This window comes from Mastacembelus armatus, chromosome 11 (genome assembly GCF_900324485.2).
Source record: "Mastacembelus armatus chromosome 11, fMasArm1.2, whole genome shotgun sequence".
In the NCBI taxonomy this organism is placed as follows: Eukaryota; Metazoa; Chordata; class Actinopteri; order Synbranchiformes; family Mastacembelidae; genus Mastacembelus; species Mastacembelus armatus.
Genome location: NC_046643.1, coordinates 20,414,952 through 20,428,700, shown reverse-complemented (window position 1 = coordinate 20,428,700; position 13,749 = coordinate 20,414,952). Strand labels below are relative to the sequence as shown.

At 41.1% G+C, this 13,749-nt stretch overlaps 1 gene segment (V, D, J or C); it reads right to left on the bottom strand.

Moving 5' to 3' along the window:
* Nucleotides 1-6,272: 6,272 nt before the first annotated feature.
* On the bottom strand, nt 6,273-12,549 carry LOC113126873 (Ig kappa chain V-III region MOPC 63-like). The segment is given in 4 exon segments: nt 6,273-6,813; nt 7,802-7,835; nt 12,071-12,393; nt 12,498-12,549. Coding segments are annotated over 4 exon segments (735 nt in total).
* Nucleotides 12,550-13,749: the final 1,200 nt, after the last annotated feature.

Sequence of the window (13,749 nt, the reverse complement as noted above, 5' to 3'; positions counted from 1 at the left end):
GCGTCGTACAAAAACCTCTCAGTGCAGAGACACAGCTCTCTGAGTCTGAAACAAACAGTCAACAAAAACAGTCTGTAAAACACAGCTGCTGTTATAAACATGAACTAAAACTGAGCTCCAGAAAACACCCAAATTAATTCATTTGTTGAATATTTAGTAGATTTTGAATGTCTTGATTCAAACTAAATGTTGCACATGCACCATCATTCATTCATTCAAAACTGATATTTAGGAAAAACATCCACCAAACAAATCAACACATTCCTAATCAATACTGTGATAAAGTGATTGATCCATGAATAATCAGCCTGATCAGAGTGATCCAAGTCGCTGTTGGACTCAGTCAGAACATTTCCATAGAGAGCCACTTTGCATCAGCAGCACCATGCTCCAGTGCTCTGGGACAGTTTATAGTCCTGAGAGTTGAACACTGGATGACTGACAGCTGTCCTTCATGACAACAGAAGCCACAGAAATCCTCCTCATCAAAAACATGACTCTGATCTCCGTCCTCATCTGGACTCTCCTCTGCTGCTGCTTCACAGGTAAAGTCCAGAGAATCCAACTCCTCTCCTCTATGAACATCCGTCGCTGTGAAATGAAGCCGACAAAACCATGAGGCTGCTTTATATTTTTGTCTCTGTGTCCTCAGAGTCCAGAGGCCAGGTCACAGTGACTCAGCCTGGAGCAGTGAGCTCTGCTCTGGGAGGCACCGTCACCATCAGATGTAGGGTCAGTCAGAATGTGTATAGTTCGAATCGTTTGCACTGGTACCAACAGAGAGATGCAGAAACTCCTAAACTGCTCATTCACCATGCTAGCACTCGAGTATCAGGGACTCCAGATCGTTTTACAGGCAGTGGATCAAACTCTGACTTCACTCTGACCATCAGTGGAGTCCAGGCTGAAGATGCAGCAGTTTATTACTGTCAGAGTGTACAAAACATCAACAGTCAGAGTGTGTTCACACAGTGAAAAATGGTCGTACAAAAACCTCCCTCAGTCAGACTGAACAGAAACTGAACTGACTGCTGCAGCTGGAAACTACTGCAGAGACTGATACAGTTCACTGAGGACACACACACACACCAACTCATATTTCTATCCTTATTAGGACTCTCATAGACATAATAAAAACCATAGACCCTAACCCTAAAACCAAGTCTTAACCCTCAAATAGGTGTCTGAAAAAGTGGTAGAAATAAGGTAGAAATACAAACGTACACAAACACTATGATCACTTTGTCTCCAACATATTTTATCCTGAACTACAAACAGTCACCTCCCACCTCAACAAAAAGACAAAGTCCCCAAAATTATTGCTATGTGTATACATGGACACATACACAGCTGTGTTTGTCCACACATACGTCAGTGAGATCACAGGCTCCACAGATTTATACACATCTACACCAAGAATCCAGTGTGGTATTTCTTTAGGCATGTTACAGATTTCAAAGTCCCACATTTGCAGCCAGAAAGAATTAAAGTAAAGTGTGGACTGAGGGCAGGTTGGTGTCACGAGCTGAGGCCCTGTGCTGAGGTGGGAGAGCTCAGGTGGGGGAAGAATACTATCTTGGAGCTGGTGTGTTTGATCCACGAGTGTTTGTTGTTGTTGGATACAGTCAGGATGGTTAACACACAGGAGGACACTGTAACACTGTAACTGAACTGTGTGAAGGTAAAGTTTCCTCAGAAATAAAAATAGAGATCTTAAGATGATTATAAAGTGACGTAATTGTCCTTGTGATGTTGATATATCCTGAGTTTGGATATCTGGATTAGAATGAATGGTTTATTTTGGAAAACAAATATTGTCTATTGTCAGATCTTTTGTTCTTTCAGACATTCCCTGTTCACATGTGAAGATATTTTTATCTGAAAGTAGTTTTTCACGCTTTGTGTGTCTCTATATGCTGATTATATTTGAGTTTATATTTCCAATTTCTAAGTTTCCTCAAACACTCTGAAGATTTTTTTCACAGAAACTTAAAATGGACATAAACTTTTAAATACTTTCATGTAAATTAAATTAAACAATGAAAAAATTATTCTTATCTGGCAAAAATGATTAGTGTTGAGAGCAATGAATGAATGTGTTGAAAATAAGAAGTTAAAGTGCAAATGCTTCACATTTATTTAAAAAAACTTAAAAAGCCAAGACCACATCAGTTCATCTGTGACTGTAGATTCTAAAAGTATCATATCCCATAAATTTCATAAAATTACAAAATCTGTATAAAGACGACAGTATGGTGATGGGGAATCAATGCAAAACATTTCATTATATTTTATTACTTTTATACCTTTAAAAACTTGACAAAATGAAAATTATCTCAACACCTTTACTCATTTTTTGAATGTTTAGTAGATTTTTAATGTCTTGAATTCAAACTAAATGTTGCACATGCACCATCATTCATTCATTCAAAACAGATATTTAGGAAAAACATCCACCAAACAAATCAACACATTCCTAATCAATAATGTGATAAAGTGATTGATCCATGAATAATCAGCCTGATCAGAGTGATCCAAGTCCCTGTTGGACTCAGTCAGAACATTTCCATAGAGAGCCACTTTGCATCAGCAGCACCATGCTCCAGTGCTCTGGGACAGTTTATAGTCCTGAGAGTTGAACACTGGATGACTGACAGCTGTCCTTCATGACAACAGAAGCCACAGAAATCCTCCTCATCAAAAACATGACTCTGATCTCCGTCCTCATCTGGACTCTCCTCTGCTGCTGCTTCACAGGTAAAGTCCAGAGAATCCAACTCCTCTCCTCTATGAACATCCGTCGCTGTGAAATGAGGCCGACAAAACCATGAGGCTGCTTTATGTTTTTGTCTCTGTGTCCTCAGAGTCCCGAGGCCAGGTCACAGTGACTCAGTCTGGAGCAGTGAGCTCAGCTCTGGGAGGCTCCGTCACCATCAGATGTAAGACCAGCCAGAATGTTTATGGATCAGACCGTTTAGCCTGGTACCAACAGAGAGATGGCGAAACTCCTCAATTGCTCATTTACTATGCTAGCACTCGAGCATCAGGGACTCCAGGTCGTTTTACAGGCAGTGGATCAAACTCTGACTTCACTCTGACCATCAGTGGAGTCCAGGCTGAAGATGCAGCAGTTTATTACTGTCAGAGTGTACACAACATCAACAGTCAGTGGCCCGTCACACAGTGAAAAATGGTCGTACAAAAACCTCCCTCAGTCAGACTGAACAGAAACTGAACTGACTGCTGCAGCTGGAAACTACTGCAGAGACTGATACAGTTCACTGAGGACACACACACACCAACTCATATTTCTATCCTTATTAGGACTCTCATAGACATAATGAAAACCATAGACCCTAACCCTAAAACCAAGTCTTAACCCTCAAATAGGTGTCTGAAAAAGTGTCAGAAATAAGGTAGAAATACAAACCTACACAAACACATGATGTTCACTTTGTCTCCAATAGTTTTTCTGCATAACTTCAAACAGTCACCTCCCACCTCATCAACTGAACAAAGTCCCCAAATTATTGCTATATATATACATGGACACATACACAGCTGTGTTTGTCCATACATACGTCAATGAGATCACAGGAACCACAGATTTACACACATCTACACCAAGAATCCAGTGTGGTATTTCTTTAGGCATGTTACAGATTTCAAAGTCCCACATTTGCAGCCAGACAGAGGTAAAGTAAAGTGTGGACTGAGGGCAGGTTGGTGTCAGGAGCTGAGGCCCTGTGCTGAGGTGGGAGAGCTCAGGTGGGAGAGGACTATTATCTTGGAGCTGGTGTGTCTGATCCTGGAGTGTTTGTTGTTGTTGGATACAGTCAGGATGGTGAACACGCAGGAGGACACTGTAACACTGTAACTGAACTGTGTGAAGGTAAAGTTTCCTCAGAAATAAAAATAGAGATCTTAAGATGATTATAAAGTGACGTAATTGTCCTTGTGATGTTGATATATCCTGAGTTTGGATATCTGGATTAGAATGAATGGTTTATTTTGGAAAACAAATATTGTCTATTGTCAGATCTTTTGTTCTTTCAGACATTCCCTGTTCACATGTGAAGATATTTTTATCTGAAAGTAGTTTTTCACGCTATGTGTGTCTCTATATGCTGATGATATTTGAGTTTATATTTCCAATTTCTAAGTTTCCTCCAAAATTCTGAAGATTTTTTTCTCAGAAACTTATAATGGACATAAACTTTTAAATACATGCATGTAAAATAAATTATACTCAATGAAAAATCTGTACCGAGAGGACAGTATGGTGATGGAGAATTAGTACAAAACATTTAATTATATTCATTACTTTTATACCTTTAAAAAAAATGACAAGGAGATTATCTCCACACCTTTACTCATCAAGTCAACAAAAAACAGTCTGTAAAACAGCACCATCATTCATTCATTCAAAACAGATATTTAGGAAAAACATCCACAACACAAATCAACGCATTCCTAATCAATACTGTGATAAAGTGACTGATCCATGAATAATCAGCCTGATCAGAGTGATCCAAGTGCCTGTTGGATTCAGTCATAACATTTCCATAGAGAGCCACTTTGCATCAGCAGCACCATGCTCCAGTGCTCTGGGACAGTTTATAGTCCTGAGAGTTGAACACTGGATGACTGACAGCTGTCCTTCATGACAACAGAAGCCACAGAAATCCTCCTCATCAAAAACATGACTCTGATCGCCGTACTCATCTGGACTCTCCTCTGCTGCTGCTTCACAGGTAAAGTCCAGAGAATCCAACTCCTCTCCTCTATGAACATCCGTCGCTGTGAAATGAAGCCGACAAAACCATGAGGCTGCTTTAAGTTTTTGTCTCTGTGTCCTCAGAGTCCAGAGGCCAGGTCACAGTGACTCAGCCTGGAGCAGTGAGCTCAGCTCTGGGAGGCTCCGTCACCATCAGATGTAAGACCAGTCAGGATGTTCGTACATGGGGCAGCGACCATCTCTTTGCCTGGTACCAACAGAGAGCTGGAGAAACTCCTAAACTGCTCCTTTACTTTGCTAGCACTCGAGAATCAGGGACTCCAGATCGTTTTACAGGCAGTGGATCAAACTCTGACTTCACTCTGACCATCAGTGGAGTCCAGGCTGAAGATGCAGCAGTTTATTACTGTCAGAGTGCACACTACATCAACAGTCAGTACGTGTTCACACAGTGAAAAATGGTCGTACAAAAACCTCCCTCAGTCAGACTGAACAGAAACTGAACTGACTGCTGCAGCTGGAAACTACTGCAGAGACTGATACAGTTCACTGAGGACACACACAGTTTTTCCATTCATGTCTATGAGTGTATTGTATCCCACTACTCTCTTCCTTCAGTCGTAGCTATGAATAAATGAAAACTCCTGCTGTCTACATAAACTTGGAACATAAATGACTGACACATTACTCAGACTTCACATTGTTGTTCTGACCAATAAAACAGAACAAACACATTAACGTCAGCTGTGCACATTAACACTTTAGTTGATCCTGGATGAATATGTGGTTCATTCATTTCCCAGGAAACTTCTCAGTCTGAGCTAAAGTTAGTGATGGTTGATTATAGCAAAGACAGTGAACCAGCAAATGTCTTTTTGGAGGATTCTCAGGAAAAACTACCTGCCTGAAAAACTGCTGGTGTCCTTTTATCGCTGTGCAACTAAAAGCACACTGACCTACTGCATGTGTGTGTGGTTTGTCAGCTGCACAGTCACAGAGAAATAAAGTTCTCCAGAGAGTCTTGAATACGGCCCAGAAAAGTCCCGGCTGCCCCGGACCCTCTGTGGAACATCTAGACTGGTCCGGCAGCTTGAAAAGGGAGCAGAGTATCACGAGGAACATCTGGCACCAGGTAAACATCTGTTTGAGCTGCTGCCTTCAGCCAGAGGGTAGAGGACGTTTGAAGCAAGAACAAAAAGACTCAACAATAGTTTTTATCTTGGAGCTATTGCTGCAATGAATAGTAACTGTTTTACTGGGGTAGGCCATGTTAATGTAGGTCTATACAATCACAGCCACGCTGTGACTCATGGGACATGGGAATAATTCAATTGATCTTATCTAATAAACTGATCATATTCTATGATTCTGATCAAATCAATGATTCAGTCTTGGCAGATTTGATGACTTTGTAAATGAATTTCAACCTGAGAGTTTCCACCAATGACGTCTAAACATTTGAATTTCTCTGAGTTGAATAAAACTATTGGGACAGAAACATTATTTTGTGTCACTATTACAAGAAAACAAGTCATTTGATGAAATAATGTTTATTTACTGTGATGATTCAAATTGTAACAAGCACAAAAACGTTATAGATAAAACATGAAACTAGAGAAGGAGGGAGGGAACCAGAGGGAGACAGAGCTGCAGAACAAAGACTGAGAACAGTTACAGAGTAAAACCAGAATCAGAGTAAAACCAGTAGCAGAGTAAAACCAGTAGCAGAGTTCCAGAGTCAGATCGGGACTATGAACACTGGTCTCTCGTCAGTGTCTCTGTGACCGGACTCTGGGAGCCCTGGGTGGCCTCACAGGTCACAGAGCCCACCTTCCCCCACTGGTCTGCAGGGAGCCTCAGGGTGCTGCTCCAGCTGTAGCGGCCGTCCTTCCCCAGCACCCCGGGGCTCCTGCTCTCCTCCTGGCTGCTGCTGCTGCTGCTGCCGTCCACCTTCCAGGTCAGACTCCAGTCTGAGGGGAAGCCCTTGTTGGCCAGGCACATGAGCGTGGCCTTCCCCTGCTGCAGCTCCTGGCTGGAGGGGCCCAGCACCGTCAGGTTGGGGACCACTCGACCCACTGGAGGAGGAGACAGAGACAATATGAAGACAGCTCATACACAGAGAAAACAAACTCCACCCTGTTGGTTCCAGCAGAGGAGGCTGCTGGTTCTGCTGGTCTTCCTCACGTCGGACAAAACTGGTCTTCGGCGTTTCGTTTCCCTCTCTGAGCTCAGTAACCATGGCAACAGACAGGCATCACTGCTGAACCGTGGCAACAGGCAGGTTTCGGTGCTAAAGATAAACAGCTTCAAGCAGGAAACTCTTTAGTTTCATGAACAAACTTCAACATCAGTGTTCAAGGATCCAAATGCTGCACTGAAGCCAGAGTGTGAGGCTTTTATTTGATCCTCCACATGTTTTAGTTCAAACCAAATCTCATAAGAGAAGGTCTCATTTACACAGGCATCACTGCTGGACCATGAGCACAGATTCCACTGCTCACAGAGTTTTTAATGCTGAAATGTTTCCCAGCTCTAATATTAATCGTACTAATACAGCAAGTAGTTCAATTAGCTCGGGTCAGGTTATGATGTTCATCAGATACTGGGAGGATTTGACCTGATATTAAACTGTTCAGTCCTGAATGAAGCTTCAGGAAAAACACATGCAATGATTTGAATTTCTCCAACTTATTGTGGCAGATTTGTTTGGCTGAAGTTTGTTCCTTATTACACACAAATCAATGAAGTCGATTTTCTTTCAGTCCAAGTTTGAAAACAAAACAGGACAAATTAAAAACCAGAATATTGTCTTCAATAAATAAATGTTTCTTTGTAAAAACTACATATTAAAATGTACAAACTGTCCAAATGAAAATTTCAGAGAGCAACATCAGAGTTTCTTCATCAGACAGAATTGTATCAGTAACACAGTGACGTCTGTAACATTCACTTCAACATTACATTTTAATTATCAGCCAAAATATTAAAGGAAAGTCTGATTTTATTCAATAAAAATAGTCAAAACTTTTAATTTGAATGAATCTTGAAGTCAAATGTACTTACAGTTAACTTCCAGTCTGGTTCCTCCACCGAAAGTCAACCACAGTGATACAAACTGATTGAGGCGTCGTACAAAAACCTCTCAGTGCAGAGACACGGCTCTCTGAGTCTGAAACAAACAGTCAACAAAAACAGTCTGTAAAACACAGCTGCTGTTATGAACATGAACTAAAACTGAGCTCCAGAAAACACCCAAATTAATTCATTTGTTGATTATTTAGTAGATTTTTAATGTCTTGAATTCAAACTAAATGTTGCACATGCACCATCATTCATTCATTCAAAACAGATATTTAGGAAAAACATCCACCAAACAAATCAACACATTCCTAATCAATAATGTGATAAAGTGATTGATCCATTAATAATCAGCCTGATCAGAGTGATCCAAGTCCCTGCAGAACATTTCCATAGAGAGCCACTTTGCATCAGCAGCACCATGCTCCAGTGCTCTGGGACAGTTTATAGTCCTGAGAGTTGAACACTGGATGACTGACAGCTGTCCTTCATGACAACAGAAGCCACAGAAATCCTCCTCATCAAAAACATGACTCTGATCTCTGTCCTCATCTGGACTCTCCTCTGCTGCTGCTTCACAGGTAAAGTCCAGAGAATCCAACTCCTCTCCTCTATGAACATTCGTCGCTGTGAAATGAAGCCGACAAAACCATGAGCCTGCTTTATGTTTTTGTCTCTGTGTCCTCAGAGTCCAGAGGCCAGTACACAGTGACTCAGCCTGGAGCAGTGAGCTCTGCTCTGGGAGGCTCCGTCACCATCAGATGTAAGACCAGTCAGGATGTTTATGTTTGGAGCGGTTACCATATCTTAGCCTGGTACCAACAGAGAGATGGAGAAAGTCCTAAACTGCTCATTTATGAGGCTAGCACTCGAGCATCATGGACTCCAGATCGTTTTACAGGCAGTGGATCATACTCTGACTTCACTCTGACCATCAGTGGAGTCCAGGCTGAAGATGCAGCAGTTTATTACTGTCAGAGTAAACACCACATCAACAGTCAGGATGTGTTGACACAGTGAAAAATGGTCATACAAAAACCTCCCTCAGTCAGACTGAACAGAAACTGAACTGACTGCTGCAGCTGGAAACTACTGCAGAGACTGATACAGTTCACTGACACACATCAGTTAAACAGTCTATAGATCAACTACTGTATATGCTGTATGTGCTGAGAAAGAATCAGTACATATAATTGTTTCCCTTTGCACTTTTATTTAACCAGTTTATTTCCATTTGAAAATCCCAAAGCATCTTTGAATTCACACTATCACAAAATCAGCTTTTATGCTGATGACCTGCTAATATACATCACAATATGCTCATTGTCCCTTTCTCACTATGTTTTAGGATCACTAGACAAAGGCAGTTTTCTGCCTCCTAAGTTGTCCTATAATTTAAATGTCACCAAACTAAAATAGTTTCAAGTATTTCTCTTTATGCCAAAATAAATACAGATCAATTTAAGACGAACTGTTTTTTCTTATGTGACGTCAAATGTTTACAAACCTCTGTCCCCATTTACTTTCTTACTTTTTATATTTGTTTTCGTTTCATTTCCAGACAACTCTTTTAAACATATAGTTTCTAAATGTAGTGAATAACACCTGCATTTACCTGTAAACGTGTATCTGGCTTTGAAGCTTCTCAACTCTCACATTGCACATCCTATTGTAAACATTTCACTTTCAACTGGTGTTTTTCCTAATTTTGTAAAAACAGCTGTGGTGAAAAGTCTTTTGAAAAGAAGTCTGGTTTCAGGAAGCAGCACGATGTCTGGAGATTGACTTAGCCAGTCTAAAACCTTCCACGTCTTGCCCCTGATGAACTCCTTTGTTGTTTTGGCTCATTATCTTGCTGTATGATGAAGGATCTCCCAATCAGTTTGGTTGCATCTTTCTTTAACTTAGCAGCCAAAATGTTTCTGTAGACGTCTGAGTTCATTTTGCTGTTGCCATCATGTGGTACATCATCAATGCCTGTCCCAGAAGAAGCCATGCAAGCCCAAGCCATCACATTACCTCCACTGTTTCACAGATGAGCTTGTATGTTTGGGATCATGAGCAGATCCTTTCTTTCTCCAGACTTTAGCCATCACTTTGGTAAAGGTTAATCTTTGTCCCATCAGTCTATAAAACTTTGTCCCAGAATTTTTGAGGTTCGTCTCTGTAATTTTTGGCAAATTCCAGCCTGGCCTTCCTATGCTTCTTGCTAATGAGTGGTTTACATCTTCTGGTGTAGCCTCTATAATTTTGTTCATGAAGTCTTCTGCAAACAGTAGATTGTGATACCCTCACTTCAGCCCTCTGGAGGTTGTTGCTGATGTCACAAACTGTTACTTTAGGGTCTTTTTTTACAGCTCTCACAGTGTTTCTGTCGTCAACTGCTGCTGTTTTCTTTGGTCTACCTGTGTCCGTTACTTAATACACCAATGGTTTCTTTCTTCTTCTGGACATTCCAAATACTGGCTGTTGCCATTGTTTGTGCAGTGGCTCTGATTGATTTTCCATCTTCTCTCAGCTTCACATTTGCTTGTCTTTCACCCATAGACAGCTCTGTGGTTTTCATGTTGGTTACACCTCTAACTATAAATGCAGTCTGCACAGGTAAAACCCAAATCTGAAACTGAGCGTCAACATTCGGCACTATATGTTGTTTGAATAGTTAATGTTATAGGACACACCCAGGCAACAAAACACACCTGTCAATCACATGTTCCAATACTTTTGCTCACATGGAAATGGGTGAATTCAAACCCAAATGTTTTCAGTCTACAGCAAAAATGGAGGAATGGGCCTCACTGTCCCAATACTTCTGGAGGGGAGTGTACATCTAAATACTGATGCAGGTAAAACAACGATCCTTATTTTACTAAATCTGTCAGCTGCATTTGACACAGTGGGCCACACCATCCTTCTAGGTAGACTTAAAAACTTGGTTTGTTTATGGGGGTGGTATTGGACTGGTTCAAATCATATCTTCAAGATAGAAAATATTTTGCCTCTCTTGCTCGTTATAATTCTTCTTCCATCAGCCCGGTGTATGGGGTCCCACAGGGTTCAATACTTGGGCTTCTTTTTAGTCTTTATATGCTTCCATCATTCGTGACTATAATGTTGAATACCACAATCATGCTAATGATTCTAAGATCTATCTTTCCTTCTCAGTGATTGGTAATGCCCTGCTAGACCATTTATGAATGTTCTTGTATAAACTTATGGATGAAATCAAACTTTCTCCAACTGATCAAGGAAAAAACTGAAGTCAATGTATTTGTAAACAAAGCAGTATTTCCCAGCAACTCTAAAATGGAGACTCTTAGAGGTTGGTTGGACTCTGATATGAATTTTAATAAATGAATAATCCCATTAAATCCATAACTAATACAGCCTTTTACAATCTAAAGAAATGTACCAGGCTCAGGGTCTTGAAGTCCACACATAATTTTGAGAGACTCATTTATGCCTTTGTCACCACACAACATGACCCCTGTAACAGTATTTTAACTGGTCTTCATGGAAAGTCAATCAAATGGCTTCAACATTTACAAAGTGTAAAAAAGTTTTAACAAGATCTAGGAAAACTGAACGTTACTCCAGTTCTTCAGACTTTGGACTGGCTGCCTGTCTCTTTTAGAACTGACTATAGGATTACGTTATATTGGTGACTGTTAAAGCATTGTATGATCTTGGACCTAATTATCTAAAAGACTCATTAGTGAGAAAAACATGAAAACAAAGCCTGAGATCACAGAATTATAGTTTGCTAATTAACCTGAAGCCCACAGCGAAGCATGAGGAAGCTACTTTTAGCTATTATGCAACTAAATCTTTGAATAAGCTCCCCATAGATTTAGAGGCTAAAAGGTTCCTGTTCTCTCAGGCGTTGAAATAAGTCTCCTTACTGTACTTAAAGAGTGGGGACTTTGAATGTGGATAATCATTTTTACACCTGCATGTTGTTTTTCTTTTATTGTTGCTATACAGATGTTTTTTTATGCAGTGAATTTTGTATTAATTTTGTTTTAAATTGTTTAAGTACTTTGAGATGTTTTTGACAGGATATGGGTGATATATACATAAATTTCAGTTGCGCTGAGTTCTGTAGTCTACAGTATACAGTAGTTGTTCTATAGACTGTTTAACTGATGTGTGTCAGTGAACTGTATCAGTCTCTGCAGTAGTTGTACTGCAGTCAGTTCAGTTTCTGTTCAGTCTGACTGAGGGAGGTTTTTGTACAACTGTTTTTCACTGTGTGAACACAGCCTGACTGTTGATGCCATGTTCACTCTGACAGTAATAAACTGCTGCATCTTCATCCTGGACTCCACTGATGGTCAGAGTGAAGTCAGAGTTTGATCCACTTCCTGTAAAACGACCTGGAGTCCCTGATACTCGATTGTTAGCACCATAAATGAGCAGTTTAGGAGTTTCTCCATCTCTCTGTTGGTACCAGTGTAAATACTGGTAACTGCTCCAAACACGAACATTCTGACTGGTCTTACATCTGATGGTGACGGAGCCTCCCAGAGCAGAGCTCACTGCTCCAGGCTGAGTCACTGTGACCTGGCCTCTGGACTCTGAGGACACAGACATAAAAACAAAGAAGCCTCATGGTTTTGTCGGCTTCATTTCACAGCGACGATGTTCATAGAGGAGAGGAGCTGGATTCTCTGGACTTTACCTGTGAAGCAGCAGCAGAGGAGAGTCCAGATGAGGACGGAGATCAGAGTCATGTTTTTGATGAGGAGGATTTCTGTGGCTTCTGTTGTCATGAAGGACAGCTGTCAGTCATCCAGTGTTCAACTCTCAGGACTATAAACTGTCCCAGAGCACTGGAGCATGGTGCTGCTGATGCAAAGTGGCTCTCTATGGAAATGTTCTGAGTCCACCAGGGACTTGGATCACTGTGATCAGGCTGCTGATCAATGGATCAACAGATCTGTCTAGTTAGCAAATGACTTTCATGCGAAATTGGATGCACTGAAGAAATTACCAAGGAGAAAATCTGCCCCTATTTTCTTTTAGTTTCAGAGATGGTCATATCACTTTCTTAAAATTAAATTAAAATTGAAATCATGTTTGGTCAGAAAATTTTTTACTAACTTTTCTGTTTCAAAGTCAGAGAGCCTTGTTTACAGTGAGAGGTTTTTCTATAATCACTTGTTTAAATCAGTGTGAGACACGTTTAGTGGAAAAAACAGACTGGTTTGACTGCTAGAACCAACAAAAGGTTCTTGTATCAACATTTTTATCTTTCGTACTGAAACCTGCCTGTTGCCATGGTTCAGCAGTGATGCCTGACTGTTGCCATGGTTACTGAGCTCAAAGAGGGAAATCAAACACTGAAGACCAGTTTCATACACACTCCCAGTTTCTCTACAATTTGTTCTCTCTGCCTGCAGTTGGTCGAGCGGCCCCAACCTGATGGTGCTTGGGTGTTTTCATCCTAAACACAGAGACACAGTTGCAGAATGGAGAACGGAGTAAAACCATAATCAGAGTAAAACCAATAGTCCCAGAGAATCAGGTCAGGACTGGGAACACTGTTGTCTCTTCAGTTCCACTGTGGCAGAACTCTAGGACCCTTGGTGGCTTCACAGATCACATTTCCATAGAGAGCCACTTTGCATAGTATTAGTGTTTGTCTCTGTGTCCTCAGAGTCCAGAGGCCAGGTCACAGTGACTCAGCCTGGAGCAGTGAGCTCTGCTTTGGGAGGCTCCGTCACCATCGGATGTAAGACCAGTCAGAATGTTTATGTTGGGAGTTACCAGTATTTAGCCTGGTACCAACAGAGAGATGGAGAAACTCCTAAACTGCTCATTTACTGGGCTAGCACTCGAGAATCAGGGACTCCAGATCGTTTTACAGGCAGTGGATCAAACTCTGACTTCACTCTGACCATCAGTGGAGTCCAGGCTGAAGATGCAGCAGT